Source organism: Polypterus senegalus, chromosome 5, assembly GCF_016835505.1.
Source record: "Polypterus senegalus isolate Bchr_013 chromosome 5, ASM1683550v1, whole genome shotgun sequence".
Taxonomy (NCBI): domain Eukaryota; kingdom Metazoa; phylum Chordata; class Cladistia; order Polypteriformes; family Polypteridae; genus Polypterus; species Polypterus senegalus.
The window spans coordinates 76,109,611-76,129,771 of record NC_053158.1 but is presented as its reverse complement, the minus strand read 5'-3'; the positions used below and the strand labels follow the sequence as shown (position 1 = coordinate 76,129,771).

Genomic DNA, 20,161 nt, shown 5'->3' with positions numbered 1-20,161 from the left:
TCTTGGGCAGTCATGGCTTTGTTTCAAGAGAGGTAAACATGGGTAGCGCGTGGTGTTCTAGCACGCGAGTCGTATTCCAAACAAAGTTCATATACCAAGCAAAGTTTTTTGCGTCCAAACAGGACATATACTAAGTTGGACAGGGTCCCACTGTATTTATAAAGCAGCGTCAGGGATGTGGATCTGAAAAAGAAAGAGTAACCAAACAGGAACAGTAGCACTACTTTGACGGAAATGTGCGTGGCTTTACGCCAAGATTAGGTTTTATACATCGTGATTTGAGCGTGGAAATGTGCACTATTTATACATGAGCCCCCAGGTGTTTACAGTGATATAAGATGGAATGAGCTTAACATGAGTAAATCTTACTCTGGTGAATGGATAACATCTCGGTATAGCAATGCGAGTAAACAGGAGCTGTCAGGAAGAGATTTATTCTTTAAATAAAAAAAATTCCCAGAAGGAAGGGGGAATAATATCATTGTGTTCTTGTGACATGATATGACTGTGTTCTGTTTTAAATTTTTATGTTTTTGCTTGTGCATGCCCTTATGTTTTATTGTTTTTAGTTTTATTTTTTTGTTATAGAGAATATAATTATATAATTATTTTACTCTTCTGGGTTTGTTTTGAATAAAGTGATTTTTTTATGTTATCCCTGCAACTCCATTTTTTTTTCTCGGGTACCAGCAATTTAGGGAATTATTGCCGTCATGTTGCTATGTTTAGATGACTAGAAGTGCGTGACACATGACATTATTTTTGAGATTGTATAAAGGTCTGTGCTGTGTAGTTCCAGGTTGTCCAAGATCAAGGATAAACTAATAGTTATCTACATGTTCAATTCTCTGGTTACTGTAATTATTATACTACTTAATTTTGACTGCAAATTTTGTCTAGCAATTTGGTTCTGGCCTCCTGCATTTTTCTAGATCTTCCAGTTATGACCATATTGTCTTTTCAATATGACCTAGGAAGTCAACCTCTTGGTTGGTTCTAATATTTGCTTGCTGCCCGCCTATGCCCCATTGAAGTCTATAGTTAGCAGATGAGCTGGAATAAAGGTCAACTTGGCAGAACTTGTCATTTACAGAGTAAGGGATGTAGAAGTTGTTAGATGTAGGTAAGTGATAAAGCCATCTAACCTAGTCAGTTAGAGACTGACCTAACTGTATATCCATACCCAGTGGGGTGTTAATGCTTTCTTTTTTTGCTTTGTTTATTTTATACTTAAGAGGTTCACTGTTTATTTCTTAGTTAATAAACTATTGCTTTTTGCACATTTCTAGACATCCTTGTCAGGCCTTCCATAGAAATTGCAAACTTTAATGACTGTGTCTAGGGGCAATGCTTATAAAGCCTAAAGCTGACAACCCTTAAGGTAATTAATCATCCACACTAGCTTCTGAATGGGTCTTTCCATAACCTGTATATACTGGAATTTCTTTAACTATAGCCTGTTGGGACTTTCTTTTTCCATGGGTTCTCTTCATACCCAGTTTACCATCTATTGTTCCATTTCATCACTAGCTTAATCAGGATCAGGGTTACATCTGGAAAAAAAACTTGGCAGCAATATGATCAAGTCCGGATGGAAAAGGAATCAACATACACATACATTGGATATGTCAGAAAACCATCTTTCATTTAATTTACCTGCCACCTTTGGTCTCCATTGAAAGCCTAGAAGAATCAGAAATTTCTTCATAATTCTTGGACCAGACAAATTTAGAATCTGCAGCCATCTCTGAACACTCATAAACCAGTGAGATTACACCATCATCGTCGACATCCACCATCACTTCCTTGGTGCCTAAAGACAGTAGCAAGTTGTTTTAAAGCAACACTGCAGTTTGGAAAATGTACAATTTTTTTTTTGGTTTTATGGATTGAGAGTTGCCAGTTAACTTGAAACACAAATCTTTGACATGAGGGCATTTAATACACACATTTTTAGAATTTGGGAGGAACATAAACTGCCATAAGACAAACTCACTAGGAGACTGGAAGAATGAGCTCCATCCAGAATTCAAACCCATTCTGAGCAATTAAAACAGCAAGGCTAACCACAACACCTCTGTGCTTCTCACTTCAGCATTTCACACTTTAAAAGAAGTGCATTGTTTTGTTCTTAATACTATTTGTTTACTTAAGAAACTACTACAGTGTCAGGGTACATATTCTTTGGTATGCTGTGACAAATGCTGAAACATAAGGAAAAATAAAAAATGTCTTAAATTAAAAATAAATTACACGGACGTAAATTAAAGCACAAAATTGTAGAATCCTAACTTATACACTATTTATTAATAAAAGAAATGAGGGAATTATACTTGTATTTTCTGAAAGAAGAACACAACATTTGAAAAAGTATTTTCTGTTAGACATGTCTGTGAATGATTAGGCAATTACATGAATATGCCTGCTTATGTAAATTAGATTATTAATTTATTCAATTATTTATGTCCATCTTCAGGTTTTATGATGAAGTAAATTATTGACATTGAAAGTTGTTGTAAACTGTTATAATTCCATTTGTAGCTCCATAGCCATTCAAAGTTCAATGTAATTAACTCTACATCAAAGAGCTAGTAACTCACCTGGGCGGGTCTCCGCAACAACGGGCTCTGTCACATCTGATGGTTTGCTAACACCTGCCCTGTTTTGTGCCCGTACACGGAATACATAGGCATGTCCCTCTTTTAGTTCTTTTATCTGTTTAGTAAAAAAAAACCAAAAAAACAGACAAAATTCACATTAATCTTTCATTCAGCATGCAATATGCCAATGCCTTCTAAATGAAACTTCACTCCCCCAAAATTTTAACTCACCTTCATGTATTTCTTATCTGTTGCAATCTCATTCACAGCCTTCCACTGCTCCTCATCTGCATCAGCTTCTTTAATATCCACATAGTAACCACTGACCTCGCTGCGGCCAATGTACACAGGTGGATTCCAAAGTAGCACCAAGGAGTTCTTCCTCACTTCAGAGCACCTGAGGTCATAGGGAGGTCCTGCAACATAATTCATAGATAGCATACTAAATACATTCAGACTCATTTAATCCAATTTAATCCATAGAACCTACCATGACAGAATTGAACCCAGGATTCTCTATCTGTGAGGCAGTAGTACTAATCACTGTGCCACTCTTAAACATATAATAGTCAATATTATTTATATTTATATGGAAAATTCTAAAAACTGGGGCTGGATCAGACTGAAATATTTAAGGTGTAAATGTGCTGTTAATAAATTATTTTTTTTATTAAAATACCTCAGTACTTTATGTGAAAGCATGACTCTCCATGAAACCTGCATACAAATTTCTAATTTATCAGTTTGATGGCTAAGATTTTTCTGAGTAATTAGAAAATGTATGTATATGGAAGAAATATCTAAAGTATGTATGCATGGCCAGAAGTGCTTGGCTAAGGTTTATTTTTTATTATTTATTTTGCTAACAGTACATAATACAGTCAAGTGCTGACTTTGGGATGAGTCATTTGGCTGTATGTTAAATTGGTTGTGTGTCGCTGACAAAGTTTAGAGGTCATTGCAACTGAGGCTCTCTGTGTCTGGTGTGGGTCACTGGTACACATACTTTATCTGCCAGTACAGAGTAGCACAAACTGATATTCGAGTCTCACCAGGTGGAGTAGCACTAGTCAAAAAAAATGTTAAAGGGCCCTTTAAGAGTCAGAAAACAAATGAGACCCCAAGAAATAAAAATAATAATAAAACTAAAGATTTATTACTATTTATAAGGCATTTCAATCTTCTTGATGATAGAAAAAAGTGCAAACCATCTGCACAGATCAGAAACAAAAAAAGCTGTGTGAAGTGCAACTTCAAAAAAAATGCTGTGTGGCATTGTCAATCAGTGCCCCAAAGACTGGAACACCGTGAGCTTAGTGATAAATTATTTTTTAATGTATTGCTAGTTTGTGGCCATTTGTTAGTTTAAGCATCTGTATAGGAAGGAAGACAAATGAGAGACTGTTACCTCCGCAGCTCCACCACTGCTTCTCTTACTGCTTCTGTGCAGAGTGCTGTCGCAAGTGCATGACAAACAAAAGGCAAATTTTGGCAATTTGTAGATCATTATTACCCTGTTCTTTTCCTGTGGTCCTTGGCTGTAAGTGCTAATGAATGTATTATGTCCTGTACCAATAAGTATGTGTCTTTCTTACCTGGCACAGCAATGGTCCATTCCTCACACTTGAAGGGTTGACTAGGAAGTGATGGCACTCCAACACCAGCCACGTTAATAGCACGCACTTGAAACTGGTATATCTTATTTTCTTTTAGATCACTCACCTGTATAAAAATACAACAACTCTTAAAAAAAAATTCCATTTCTCTATTTTATCTAAATTGTCCCTAGTGTTTGCTTGGTGTGTGTGTGCACCCTGCGGTGGGCTGGCGCCCTGCCCAGGGTTTGTTTCCAGCCTTGCGCCCTGTGTTGGCTGGGACTGGCTCCAGCAGACCCCCGTGACCCTGTAGTTAGGATATAGTGGGTTGGATAATGGATGGATGGATATGCTTTATTTTAGGTCTCTGTATTTAGTATTGCTCTGTAGCTTAGGTTTTTTTTTACCTGCCAAATTATTGATTGTTAAGACTAAATCCAGGTTTATGATACAGGTGCTATACCTACTGTACAGAGCTGAAAGACTACAATATGTGTGTGCAGGACTGAGTATGGTATGGCCTTTTGCCAGACTTTTCCATGATAAGCCCTGGTACTTCATAGCCCTGAACCCTATTAAGAGGGTATAAGAATGTTATTTTGTTACATTGCCTTGCAAAACCTTTCAGACCTGCAACCAATTCTCAGACTTAACTGAATAATAAAACACATTAAAATAATGTTCTTTGTGTACTGAAACGTAAAAAATATATATATTTAATAGGACATTGTTTTATGAAAAAAATGTAATGGGGAAAAAGAATTGTATAAGTATTCTATTTCCACAAATTAATATTCTGTTGGGCAGTAACAGCTGTAAGTCTTTTGGGATGAGTATGTATGCTATTTTTTCAGATTTGCACACTTTTTTGGTCTATTTTTCCAATTAGGTTTGCTCCAGGTTGTTCAGGTTAGCCACATGGCACTTGGGCACCACATTCTTCTAATAGTGCTGCAAATTCTCAATCGGATTGAGATCAGGCCTTTGACTAAGCCTTTGATGGACATTAATCTTTTTGTTCTTAAGCCACCTCACAATTATTGCGCCCTTGTGCTTGGGATCATAGTATTGCTGAAAAAATATTTTTTCCCCCAATCTTTAGGTTTTTTTTGGCAGACTAAAACAGGCTCTCTTGCATTCTTTATTGCATTTTAATGTCCGATTCTTGCTGATAAAATGCATATCTGCAGCGTAATGCTACTACCACCATACCTAACTTTAGCTATGGTTAGTTACATTTGTGCCACACATATCTTCTTTAAGATATGACACCATCTGACAAACAAGTTTCCTTGCATTGTTTGTGCTTTTAAATGGTTCTTTATGAATAATACCTTCTTTTGTGACTCACTCCCATTCAGGCCAGTGTTACACAGTGCTCTTTATAGGGTTGATTGATGCACCTTTACACTAGTTGCAGCTACTGAACTCCGTTGATATTTTAAAGTGATTGTTGGCTTCTGTGTGCCTTGTTTCTGTTTGCTTAACGTAGCTTCCACAGCTTAATTTAACCAACAGTGCCCTTCGGATACCCAATGCCTGGACATATGCATCCTTTTCCTAATTTGTGCATTTGTACAATTTGACTTATGTTGAATATTCATTATTTTTCATCTTCACAGCTGTACTTCAGATTCATAGTGATCCTTTAACTCTGGGTTTTTATCCAGATAATGTGACAATTAATTTATGGTTTCACTGGTGGAGGCCAACTGGGGGTCAACTTGTCCTTGTTGGGCATTTGTTTTTCATCTGTGTAAGCTTAGAACTTCCACAACATTCAGAACTGAATACATATGCTTACAGCATATTCTCTTTTTTATTTTTTACAATTTTTTCTAGCATTAAGCAATGTCACATTAAAAAAGTTAATTAATTGCTTTGGAATAAAAATGTCACAAAGAACAAAACTCTGGTAAATAGGTGTAGATTTTGTTATTTAGTAAATTTAGAGAATTGGTCAAGGGCCTGGATGGTTTTGCTGGTCAGTGTATGTTATCTTCATAAATGAATGTGTAATTAAAATATAAAATAAATAGCATGAGTGCTTCTGTAATTGCATATGCCCTAGAAGAAATTGGAATAAAAATGTTTTATATTCAGATTCCACAATAATATCAACTGTTTGAGATTTGATTTTAGTTTTAGAAAAACAGATTAAATAAACATACCCTGTAGGCCCTGTCACTGATAGCCTTGATGTTTCCTTCCTTCCACTTTCCTGGAACTCCATCAACCAATTCCCGATAGTCCACGAAATAACCAGTAATTTCAGATCCCCCATGAAATTTGGGCTGTTTCCATCCAAGAACCATCGAATCCCGAACACTTTCTAACACTGTGATTCCATAAGGTGGAGCAGGGGAAGCTGTTTCAGTGAATAAATAAAGTCAATAAAGAAAACCTCTGCAGTGTTTTGAAGCCATGTATTGTACACTGTTCACATTAGCAATATTTATTTGAAAAGCTGGAAATGTGTCACCATTTACGTGATGCATTTGGAGCAAAAGCTGTGTATCTATAGCGTGACATCAGTGCATTAATCACTGCCATTTCAAAGAACTGTGCTTTGTGTAGAGGCACCATATATTCATACAGCTACATGTAAATTTTTCGATTGCTATTTCATAGACTATGTTTGGTTTTAGTCATGTAGATGTAGCTCTACTTACTGTATTTTAATATTTACACACTTATATGATGCAGCCAGTATTTTTTTCAAGTAATTTCTTCTGCAGATGTATTATGTAAATCACACAAAGCCTTTAAATTGAGAAAGGAGAAACAAATAGGGTTATGTAAACAAAATCTACAAGTGAAACCGTAAACCCCAAAATAATGGAAGTTTAAATATTTAAAAAAGGATGTTTTGCTATTCTTGAGACATTCAATAACTAAGTCTGATGTAAAGCTAAAGAAACAAAAGTCACCTACTGTAAGTGTCTGCTGAATGACTAACCTCCTCATTCTGTGTTGCTGTCTTCACCTATAATATTTTGAGAGTCACCACAGGTGCGCAAGTAAAACATGTGAACTGGCACTGGCCGCCCCTACTGGAGGGCAGTTCCTTAAGAGTACATGCCACCAAGCAGGGCAGAGAGTCAAAACAAGGTTGATCTCTTTTGCAGGCCTTTAACTTCCAGAAGGTGATGCCGGTTTTGCAACATTTCAGATGCAGATCAGAGCATGTTACCCATGTGTCACCATCTAGAGCGTGGGGTATTTTATACAAACATGTATGTATTAAAAAGAAACAAACCAAAAGAGCAAAATTATTTCAAGATCTGAATGATTTAATGAAGCAGGCATTTTCCCAAAACATGCAGCGACTGACCTTTATATTACATTTTGGATGCATTTTACATGGTGCACCTGGTGAGGATTCTTTGTATTTGAGCTTTCTCTTCCAGAAATTTTCAGCTAATCTTGACTGTCCTTCCTATATTCTGAATTGAATTTATACTGTACTGTGCACCAGTTGTGTAGAATTCATTAAAGTTACCTCATACAAGGCTTTAGTGTTTCTTTTAAATATTATAGTGTGGAATAAGGAGTTTCTTTGTTTATATTTGTACCTTTAATTCTTTGGGTTTTGTTGTAATCTGTTTTTCAATTTTTACTGTTGTTTCCTACAACTTGTATTTTTGTCATTTAGCCTATACTTTTGTTTATTTTTTTCACATATAGATTTCTATTGAAATATTCCCTGCTCTGGTTCATGTCCTTTTTGGGGTACCGAGTTGTTGATCTGTTGATTTTATAATCGTCTTTCACTTTAGAGCTTTGTCCCTACATTTTACTTTGATTCTTTTGCAGGAAGAAAAACCCAACAGTTTATCAAGTTTGGAAGAATACATTACGGCTGTGCTGTCTGCAAATATGGACCTGATTACTATATAAATTATCTATCTTGTACTGTAGGTTTTCTTAGGTCAGTGTATCTACAGTATGCGGACCTCTAATCATAAAGAGCAATATGAAGGAGCCCCATACATTTATTCTCTATGCCTATTTAGTCCAGCTAAGATCATGGGGATCTGGAGCCTTTATGAAGAAACTAGTCTTTTGTAGCTGTTTTCAGTTATCTTGGGGTCCAATAATAAAAACAAGGGCCCTACAAGTGGTTACAAAAAGATAAAGAGTGTGAGATAACTGATAAAAATAAACTGATTTAAAAAAAGAAAATATCTGAGTATAAAGTAACATGGTGCATTACAGAATGTACAAAGGCTAACAGAGGAGTACTACAGGCTAATACTTCATTACAGCCTCACAGTATGCACTTGCTGGTAATGGGCAATTACCAATAGATACACACATATTTGTTTATGCAGTAATGCAGTGCACATAAAATAAATAAACAAAAATGTGATGTTCTGCATGCAGGGCACCCCTAGCTATTTGAGGGGGTATGTAAGATTTGTGATTTTGCCCCCATTCTGCATGCCTTTTATACAGCAAAATATTCAAAGGAGTCAAAAACTAACTGACTGACTTGGGCATCATCTCGTCATAAGTATTGGGGGGAGTGCAAAAATGTATAGGATACAACATCCAAAAGGCAAAAATAAAAACAACAAATTGATGTCGCATAGGAGAAAGGAACAAGGCTAAATAAACTTAAAGAATGAATATGTGAATGAGACTGCAGTTGTAGGTTGTGTCTGCATTACTAAAGCCTTATTTAATTCAAAGTATGAGGAGCTCTCAAATTGGCTTAAATTAAAATGTGTGTGAAAAAGCCACAACATATCATTCACTGTTTTTCACCACCCTCTGTGATTTGATAAGTTTCATTCACTCCTGGCACTCCATCCACTGTAAAAAAACCTCACACTGTCCCAATGTGGTGCTGAGGTGTCACCCACTGCACTCGGGTCTCAATCCTGGTGGTTCGTTGTGTGGTAATGTGCTATTAGTGAATGCTCCCAACCTCTATATTATTAATGGCACTAATCAGTAATCAGGTCCACTTTTTTGGTGTATGCCTTTGGAAATATTGCACTTACCTATAGTAGCAGCTTAGATATGTTAACTCTATGATTCAGCCTAAAGAAATTCCTTTTAGTTATGTGAGATTGGGTTGATTAGTTTACACTAGGAATGGCAGATTATCTGTACTTAGCATTTGCAATTGAAATCCAAATGTTCCACATTAAAAAATAAAGTGCATTCTCTAAAGTGAGTCTCATGCATTACTTTTGGATTTAATAATGATCTGCTTCCTCTACTCAATGCACAGTTTTCTTCACCAGTACTTACCTCAAAGTACAGTTCACAACATTTCCTTCAGTCTCATTTACACGATGCTTCTTACACCCAGTCTATATTGCCTAGAAGCAAGAGCCTTAAAGACTAAATTTCTCAATAAAATACATTTAAAATGTCTACTTCTTTCCCACCTGGAACGCCAGTACTTTATTATTGAAATATCACATGCAAAAAAGACATTTGACAGTCACAAACTTAGTACCTGCAAGACAAAAAACGTGATCATGCATAGTACATAAAAGGTATCTTTACATTTTGGACAGATTCAATTAAAGATCCAGTACAGAACAGATCTTTAATCGCCTATTGTTAACACACCTAAGTTGGCAGACAAAACCATTAAGACACGTTAATAACAGGACTTCAAATGAGAGTCATCCTTTTAGAAGAAGTCAAAGTACTTGTTTAGTTCAGTTCCGATGGACAGCACTGCACCAAAATCCAGATGCTGAAGATCTGCTTCAGGCCAAGAATTTCATACTTCTGGCAAGGAGAAGACCTGGGTGTCTTTAAGCAAAATACTTTTTCCTGTGTTTCCATTATGCCATAATTTATTTGGGGTCCTAGCAAGTGAAACTAATTTCATTATCTATAACATCTGAATTGATAGGAACACATGTGATTCAGGGCAGCATGGTGATGCTGTGGGTAGTGCTGCTGTTTCACAGACCCACATTTCTAAGTTAGAATCCCACACCCAGTCATGGAGTTTCTTAAAGGTGTGTAGGTTAGATTAACTATCCATCCATCCCTCCATCCATTATTCATCCCGCTATGTCCCAACTACAGTGTCACGGGGGTATGCTGGAGCCAATCCCAGCCAACACAGGAAAGAAACCCTGGGCAGGGCGCCAGCCCCCCACAGTTAGATTAACTAGCTATCGCAAATTGTCCCTGTGCACCTATATTTGTATTTTGTTTTTGTTAATGTTGTTCAGTTAGTTTTTGCATTTTTAATTTGGTTTTGTTTTTTGGGTTCTTCAGTTCTTTTGTGTTTTTTTTTTAATTTAATTGCATTTTACATTTTGTTTTTGAATGTTTCAAATTTTTATTGATATCTTTTTTTCATATGTTGTTGCATCTTTCAATTTGCCTTTTCATATTTCATTATGTTTTTGTGCTTTTCAGTTTGCTTTATATGTGGATTTTGATTTATTTTTGTATGTTCTGATTTGTCAGTGTGTTTTTCAAAATATTACTGAGGACCACTCTATGTAATATATTTGCTTGTGCCTCAAGAGTCACTTTTAAGATGGTGATTGATATTTCATTTAGTTTTCTTTACAGTAGATTGTTATTTTATTAGACCTGTGAGACTTCTAGCCAGTAAAGAGTAATTTGCAATGTCTGTTATATTCAGTAGTCTTGACCCTGACATTATAGAAAAAATAAAAACCTATAGAAGTGACATAACAGTTTAACTTAAAATGAAAAGTGTATCTTTGACCTGGCAATAATTAAATATCTAAATTTAAACCACAACTCTGCCTATTTGATGTACTTTTTCATTAACTATAAGTGCTGTGTCAGTCTACTTATATAATGTTCAGAAGGTTTAATGCAATATTTAATTTATCCTTCATTGCTTTTTAATTACTTTACAAAATGGTTTGTGATTATACCCATCATTAAAGTTGATATACAAAATGATTTATTGACTGACATAGAGGGTCATTTGTGAGGATTGCCTTTAAATAATCTATGTTTAAAATAAGACTACATTTAAATTACTGGAATGCACAAATTCAAGCAGCTTTGGTGTTAGTACAAAAAGGTAACTGTTTTGTTTTCCAGAGGCAGAATAATTTAGGAAAAAACTGTTAAACAAACTTTATTTCCTATAGCCCATTTGTTGTAGACATTACAGGAGTATCAGGATTTGCCTAGGGCTCTGCCCCAAGAAACTCCCATTGCCTGTAATATACCCTTCGTCTCTCCTGACAATGTCTGTTTGTTACCATGCAGCATCACTGAGGCAACAGTCACCTGATGGGAAAGACAAGAAAAATTAAAGAAGGAGCCTGATAGATGCTATTTGCTAATGCATGGTTCAGTCTGCCTCTGTCAATCTATTTGTTTTGATTCCTGTGATTTTTGACCATTGTCTCCCTTTTGGATTTTACCTTACATTTACTTGTTCTTGTTCTGCTGCTTTGTGCAATTCTTTGCCTGCCTACATTAACTGCTTGTTTAGATCACAAAATTTGTTAATAAAAAATTAGTTGTATATGATTATATTGTGCTTGTCATTCTGCCATCTTGTCTCTACGTGCACACCCGCCACGCTGTGGGCTCCCTGCCATGCTTTGCAGAAAGTGCAGTGCTGAGGGGCTGGGCTATGAACACCCCTTTTTTGTGGGCATGAATGGTGAATGTGTGCCTGAGAGACAGAGAACAAAAAGCAGCCACCTATCAGTTCTTTGTTTTGAATCTGTGTAGTCCAGTCCAGTATCACTGGGAACAGGAGACTATACCAGCAGATTCAAGTACAAGAATAGACCCTATACTGAAGTGGTAAATAAACAAATTAAATCTAATGCAGTAATTTTTTATGAGGTAATAGGAAAATGTTTTCAGCATAAAAAACTAGTTTTCAAAACTTTAACTGTGGTTATCCAGACAGTACTGGAGCCAAGGAAGGAAACAGCTCAGTAGAGGGGGTGCCAATTAATTGCAGGGCAATCATATGCAGCCCACACTCACTTACTCTAAAGTCAATGTGGAATCGCTAATTAACTTTGCCTGCATGTCTTTAAAGATGCCAGATTAAAATCACAGTATGTGGAGGCATGTGTAGTATGTGCAGTAATGGGGAGAACGGGCTAACTCCACACAGAGAAAGACCAAGCTCATGATTCAAACCCATATTGATGGATCTGTGAAACAGCAGCACCATCTGCTGCACCTCAAAATCATGTTATCTACTAATAATATGTTAAATTGGAAAAATTAAAAACACAAATATGTCTTTTTTTTTGCATGTTCTTTAATTTTTTTAACCCGTTGACTTCATCATACAATGTACGATTATGGGGTCTTCTATTACGTGCATTTAAAAGACGTTTACAGTAGAAATAGTGAGAAACAGAACTTTATTTTGGAAACTCACAAACGCAGTAAGAAAACTGACAATATTTCTTCCAGCAACAATTGTTTTCAAAGTGAAATGAAGACACCATTATAAGTACCCAAGCTCAGCAGATGGTTTTACCAAATAGTTTATAAATCTCACCTGAATCTCTCCGTTGCTGTGATTTTTCCTGCACATTGTCACGTTCTAGCTGGAACTTACATGGCTGCCCAACATCATCGTTTTGAGCAGGAACAGAGGCCACTGAGGGGCTTTTGCTTGTTCCCTCTTGGCCCTTATAAATGTTAGGCCTTGTGGCTAAAGATTCAGAGCTACTGGAAGGTGCGTGCCTGTTAACCTGATCATCGCGCTCTAGCAAAGTGGAGGGAGCAGACTGAGAGGCCTCATGCTTGCCTGCCCAGTGTGGCATGTGCATTGTTAGTCCACCAGTTTTACCACTTGTTTCAGGACACACACCATGAGGAATGCCTCCCCCTAGAGTTAGCAGAGAACAGGAGAGCATTTTAATCAGGTAGGCATCTGATATGAAATAACAGTAACAACAACAACAGCAAAACAGAAACAAAAACAAGATAATAACATTAAAGCAGTTTTAAATACTACATTTAATTCTTCATATTTTTCGAAAGAGAAAAAATGAAGAGAAGATTGTAAGTTTAAGTCACCACAGCATTACAGTTGTGATAAACTTTTTTTGGGCAGACTTATGTAGCCTTTGTTAATTTTAAGATTTTAAATTTGCAAGGGTTGTGTCATTCTAAAAACAGGATGTGTGGATGTAGTCTGTCATTTTAATATCATTTGAAAGCAGCGTTTCTCAACCTTTAAGTATTTATTTAGAGTTTTCATAACAGTTTTAATCTCTCCCCCCCCCAAACATTTTTTTGAAATGTAGATGCATATTTTATTATACCTACTTAACTTTTATCGACATTTATCTAACTCTATATTTATTGTTCTAGTATCAGAATGTAGTTTAAGTTAATTTGTTTTGGTTTCAACAGATGTTTTTATCATCTTTTTGATTCTTGTTTTCTTTTTTTCACATCTTCGCACCCCCCTTGGGGGGCCCGCCTCACAGATTGAGAACCACTGTTTTAAAGTTTTACATCACTTGGTGACAAAAACAAGCGGTCAAATTTAGCTGCAAAAGTAAATGCTGATTATTCTCTGTGAAGTTTGCCAAACAATATGTAAAGTGGTTCTCCCTTTGAGAACATGTCACAGTACTGAGGAAAGACCACTAATTTTAAGAGTAAGGACAGCATTCATGTGAAGTTTACACAAAGAAATTTTCTGACAAAGCTCTATTCACACCTGTGATTCAATATTTGTTTAATTCATGGAATAGTAGCTCATACAAAGGCTCCTATTGCTAGCTCAATAGACATACGTATTCATTGTGAACAATAGGTATGTTTTATCAGGTATCTTTCTTGGTCACTTGCTTGCAGTGTTGCTAAAGGTATATTATTACGAAATAATAGATGATGCTTCAAGCACTTACTAATCTCTGTAGCTCCATCTATCAGACTCATGCAGGTGTAAGTACAGTGTTGTACTGAGAGCTGTGGAAAACCTCACCTTTCTCTTAGAAAGTACACACGTAAATGAATGGCACACATCAAAATAAATATACACACCTGAATATTTAATCATTTATAGTGTGGATGCACCATGGCATTCTATAGGTCAGTTGATTTCTTTAGAGGATCTAAGTACATGAATGTAAAAACCTGTCTGAGTGAGAAGATTCATCCTGTTGTGTAGGGTTTCTATCCTGAGCGTAGAGCAATGTTCTAGGAAGACAAAATTCCTTATAGAGAACTAGCTTTCAACAAGTGACCTGACAATGATGAAAATCTATACCATGGTCATACTTGTCACCTGTTCATTACCCAACTTAGCAATTCTGAGAGATATTGGAGTGGATGTGTGCTTCCACAGCATTGATCAAAACATAAAATTGTGGTGTGTCTCATAGTTGGACGGCGTCACATCCCACCAGTACTTGTTCTTCTTCTTTCAGCTGCTCCCGTTACGGGTCGCCACAGCGGATCATCTTCTTCCACATCTTTCTGTCCTCTACATCTTGTTCTGTTACACCCATCATCTGCATGTCCTCTCTCACCACATCCATAAACCTTTGCTTAGGCCTTCCTCTTTTCCTCTTTCTTGGCAGCTCTATCCTTAGCATCGTTCTCCCAATATACTCAGCATCTCTCCTCTGTACATGTCCAAACCAACACAATCTCGCCTCTCTGACTTTGTCTCCCAACCGTCCAACTTGAGCTGACCCTCTAATGTATTCATTTCTAATCCTATTCATCATCGTCATGCCCAGTGCAAATCTTAGCATCTTTAACTCTGCCACCTCCAGCTCTGTCTCCTGCTTTCTGGTCAGTGCCACCGTCTCCAACCCATATAACATAGCTGGTCTCACTACCATCCTGTAGACCTTCCCTTTTACACTTGCTGATATCCGTCTGTCACAAATCACTCCTGACACTCTTCTCCACCCATCCCACCCTGCCTGCACTCTCTTCTTCACCTCTTTTTAAACTCATCCACCTTTGCCAACTCTACTCCTGGCATCCTCACCATTCCACTGACCCCCCCTCTCATTTACACACATGTATTCTGTTTTGTTCCAACGGACCTTCATCCCACCAGTACTGTTGTAGACAATTACAGAGTCTATGCAAATATTCACTGAAGCATTTTCCTGATATTTTATACTTGTTTTTAAGGCAATATACCTGCATGTTACCTTTATTTTTACAGTTAAATGTAACTAACAATAAATAGGAAATATGTATAAAATATCTTACAACAGAAAGAAAGTTATTGAGATAGCTGAAATTGATGGAAAGTCATTATGGATTTTTTAAATGAGATTAGAAAATATCTGAGTGGCAGATACAATGTTAATTGTTGAAAAAATGTGTCCAAGGGATTATCACTTGAAATTCTACAGTATTGGATGCTTTTACTACTACTAAAATGTTAAGTCACAATTCTCAGTCCAAAGTCTAATCAAACTTATCACCAAACTTACAAAATCTTTTGTTTCTTTCTTTTAGTTGCTACAGTGAGAACTATCCTGGGTTTTGGCTTCGTTGAAATGTGAGTCAATGAATGCCTCAAATTTTTATATCAGCAGGGCACTTACAGTATGTGTTGTGCTGCCACCCGCCCTCATACGGTACCTAGCCAGTGTGTCATTGCCATCAACATTAAGGTGGTACCTATAAAAACTACTAGCCAATCTCTAAAAAGTTCTGAACAAAAGTTATGCTGAGAGTTTTCCTAAAAGCAGTAAACATATCTTACAATGCATTTAAGATGTTTTCAAAGTGTCTCACTTTTGAGATGTCTGAAATTAAATTTATTTGAAATGTCTTGAAATGAGTTACTTTTTTGAGACATCTTACAATGTACTTCAAGATATTTCAAAAGATTTTCTAACATGTATGAAACATTTAAAAACAATCTTAACAATAAGACAGGAAACACTGCTGAAAGGATTAAGCAAAGTGATATTGGTTTGTCTAACTAGAAACGTATTTCAACATTCACAATACATAATAAACAGGAAATTTACACAAGTCAACTGGGTGTAGTCAGCATCAAATAATATTTCGTAATTGTTTGAATATGACAAATATTTAGCTACTCATAGTATCTGTAAACACAATAATTCATTTGTTATTATATTAGTTTAATGTATTTACCAAAAAATTGGAAAAAATCTAATTTGCACTTAGAGGATCTGAGCAGAACTTTTTTAAAACCTGGCAGGATCTAATCAGTAACATTTTACAATAAGCTCTTAAAGCTCTGAGAAAGCAGATTTTCTCCCTTTTTCTCCCATTTATCTTTATTCACTTATTAATTAATCTATTTACTTATCTATTTACTATTTATCTATTAATATCTATTACCTAAATATTAAATAGTATCTATTAATATTATTATTACTTATCTATTTACTATTTCTCTATTTACTAGCTTTAAGTTTTACTCTGCTGGCCATGCTCTCTTTCTCAGGGGGGGGTTGATTTGTTTTCGATCCTGTTTTTGTAAAAATTGATTTATGTGTATGGAATGTTGTGTGATTTTAATAAAATCAGTAAAATAGAAAAATAAATAAAGTTACTTTCTCCCTCTCTCACTCTCTTTCTCTCTCTCTCACCCTATATATATATAGGAAAAACTTTAATGTATGTATATATAGGTTTTTAAAGAGTACAGAATCATATGTGATAGAACTGAAAAACACGTGTAAAGTAATTCAGTGCTATAGAGATGAAGAGAAATCACCACTTCTGTAGTTAAAGGTCTCATGGACCTGAGCCATCCCTTTCTAAAAGACTTATTTTCCTTTGTGACATGTCTGTTAACTGATTAGTTGGATATATCCTGTGTTATACTTCTGCCAAACCCATTATGCAAAAATAGGCGGGTTGATTTCTTTAAGCCAGAAAAGAAAAAAAGAAGAAATGTCTAAAGCATGTGATCACACACCTCCTGCTGTATATCACAACTGTATTGCATTTCAGTATTAAAAAGTGATAGACATGCTGCATTTCCACAAAAAGAATGTTGTTTACAAAATGAGTGTGGCACATGCCTAATACAAAAGACAAATGACTACAAACATGTGTTAGTAATTCCAGGCATGGAAAGAAGTTATATGAGAACAATGGGAACAGAAAGGTTCATGGCAGGGTTGCTGGGGGATACCTTACTTAGATTAGGTAGGGTATGTGGGTGCATCATTGCCCAAGGGTACAGGGACAGAGAGGTTGTCAGACTTGCAGAAAATCTCCTCTGCTGGGGAAGAGTGGGCCAAACCAAGAAAAGGCTACTATTGATCTATCATGGTGGAGAGAGTGAAGAGACTTGACTCTGTTACTGCAGTGAAGTACAATGTGAACAGTTATAGCATGACCCATGAAAGATTGTTGGTGGAAAGAAAAACATTGATGGGACAGAAAAATGCAAACATCTTGGTTATAATAAACGGTTTAATTTACACACACATTTTATTAATCTACAATGTGATACATATTGTAAGATAATTCAGAAAAGATGCAGAAGATGTGTGAGCTTACCAAGAGCTGCCTTGACTTCAATAGCCTCTGATTCTTGAGAGAAATCACTGAGCCCTGCTGCGTTAACAGCCCGCACCCGAAACACATACGTCTGTCCAGTTAAAAGCCCGTGGCAAATAAATCTGTTTACAGAGAGGCATTTGATTTAGTACTTCCTTTTTCCACTGTAAATTCCATTTGATAATATACCATTCTCCAAAATTATTAGCATGATACTTGTGTGATCAGTTAAAATAATATTAGACAACACAGTTTTTGCTTGAAATAAGGAACACATTTCGTTAGAATATAGCAGATTTGTCAAGTAAATGAATAAATATGTGCAGTAAAAGAGAAAAAAGCAACAACACAATTTCAATTATAATACAAGTCTCAAAAAAAAAACAGTTACAACATGGAGTTGATTAACTTGAGGCAAATGTAAAAGAATATGAAGACTAAAATGCTATTTGTATAGCCCAGTGACAGAATTGTACATAGAGAGATGTAATAAGTTTAAGAGTGTTGAGAATTTTCAGTAGTACAGTGAAGTTCATCATTAAGAAATGAAAGCCACCCAGATTCTTTTAAAAGCAAGCTGTTAGCTTAATCTATTCAAGCAGTTACAGATTTCCATGATAACAGGATTGACCACGCAAATAATGAACAACTGAGTAAAATACAATTCTAGAGAGAACCTGTCCAGAGCAAGATAATTTCCACACTGCTTAATATACTGAGTGTAGCTTTTATTGAAGTATGGCTAGACAGAATGCCATATAACAGTATGTCTACCATTTGTAAAAAGCAGTGGGAAAGAACGCATGCCAGCCTGGCACCTCTGATGATCTCAGAAGTTTGTAATAGTGAATTCCATGGAAGCGGAACATAGCATTTTAATCATTTTGACAAATCTCTCTTCAAATCCCACAAAGCTTAAAACTTGCCAGAGGAAGCTCCAGCATAGGTTCTAAAAGTGTTTTTTCAGCAGAGCCCATGGATGGGACAGTGTTAAGACCACATCTGTTATGTGCAGAAGCCATCTGATGCTGTCTGCTGTGGATTAACATGTGGATGACTGACAGAAGATGGATCAGTAAAAGTAACTTCACATCAGAGTTTATCAATGAAATCAGATGGTCTCTAGCAAAGTCTGATGGTTCTTTACCCTGCTTTAAATGTAGGGTGATTAAAGGGGTGGTAGGCAGGTTTAGTTTTAAGAATAAAATTAAGACATTTTGTATTTGTAAATAAGGGAGTGCCAGATGCTTCCAAGTTCTGAAGATAAGATAGCAAAAACTAGAACCCGGTGAGTGATAAATATTCATTTTTTAAGTCTTAGCTTTTTACTTTTTTAAATGAAAAAACGTCAGTTTTAACAGTTTACAGTATAGGCATTGAACCTGACAAAATGAAGGAAATAAAAACAATTGAGTTAAACAAATAAAGTAGATGTGTGTTGTGGCTGACGGCCGGGACGCCCCTTCTGTATATGTTCTGGGAGAGCAGGCATGGGCTGCTCAGTACCTCCCCCAGACCACTTGTTGGCAGCCCCCCTGGGTGACTGTGGTGCCTCAGATACCCACAGGGCTCCATGGGAGATGGAGTTCTCCACAGCCCTATTGCGATCCAGGGTGGCCACCAGAGGGCACTGCAAGGGCTCCTGGGCCCATCTGGGCCGTAGTTGAGCCACACCCAGTGGTGCAATCAGAGGCAGGTGGTCAGGCACCTGAAGCACTTCCGGGTGAGCTATAAAAGGAGCCGGCAGCCACCACTCCGGGAGCCAGAGTCGGGAGGAGGAGGAGGACAAAGCTGCTGAGAGGTGTGGAGGAAGATCTGGTGTTTGTTTTTTGTGTGTGTTCGCTTTGTGTTTTGGGACTGTGTTAGGGCTGAGGAACACAGGGAAGATGTGGCCCCCAGCTGAAGAAAATAAATCTTTTGTGTTTATTATTCACATGCCTCCGGTGTCAGTCTGTGTTGGGTCGGCGCTGATATATCGCCTTTGTTACAGTGTATACGTTGTGCTTGTTTTCAAAAGTGAAGGGCTAAATGAAAAAGGATAATATCTTTTATTTGTTGATCCACCATGAGCCAGAATAAATACATTAACATAAAATGTGAGGCACAGGAAGAGGTAAACTTGTGCAAAGTTCCTAAATGCTGCTGATTTTCATGTCTTTGCAGTACATGATCTAATATGGTAATACTGCCACATAAAGTCCATTACTCAAAAATACATAGCCAAACCTAAACTGTGGGAACACCACAAAAAGTGAAATGTTGTTCATTTACTCAAGAGAGATGATCTGGTCTGGGGTATGGATATTCTGGGGGCTCAGATTTCCTATCCTATAATATTCCAGGGGTCAGACATCAGAGTCTGATGCCTTTAATACGCCTCATGTGTAACATACTCCACATTTTGCCCACTGTAAAGGTATTTTCTTGCAAACAGAGTAGATAACTTAGGCTGAGTGAGTTTTAAAGACTGGAATTATTATTAACACG

The 20,161-nt window shown here is 36.7% G+C and overlaps 1 protein-coding gene across 4 annotated transcripts in view; it reads right to left on the bottom strand.

The window, feature by feature from the left end:
- The window catches only part of LOC120530374 (M-protein, striated muscle-like), a 151,468-nt gene that overhangs the window by 50,474 nt on the left and 80,833 nt on the right, over nt 1-20,161 (bottom strand). For 2 of the 4 annotated variants that reach the window (XM_039754834.1, XM_039754836.1), the window contains exons 17-23: nt 17,675-17,796; nt 13,014-13,031; nt 6,367-6,563; nt 4,196-4,322; nt 2,832-3,016; nt 2,601-2,715; nt 1,657-1,813 (exon numbers count right to left, since the gene is read on the bottom strand). In XM_039754834.1, coding sequence (XP_039610768.1) covers nt 1,657-1,813; nt 2,601-2,715; nt 2,832-3,016; nt 4,196-4,322; nt 6,367-6,563; nt 13,014-13,031; nt 17,675-17,796 — 921 coding nt within the window. The remainder of the gene's footprint in view (nt 1-1,656; nt 1,814-2,600; nt 2,716-2,831; nt 3,017-4,195; nt 4,323-6,366; nt 6,564-13,013; nt 13,032-17,674; nt 17,797-20,161) is intronic. The other 2 variants (XM_039754835.1, XM_039754837.1) reach the window with 1 other exon arrangement.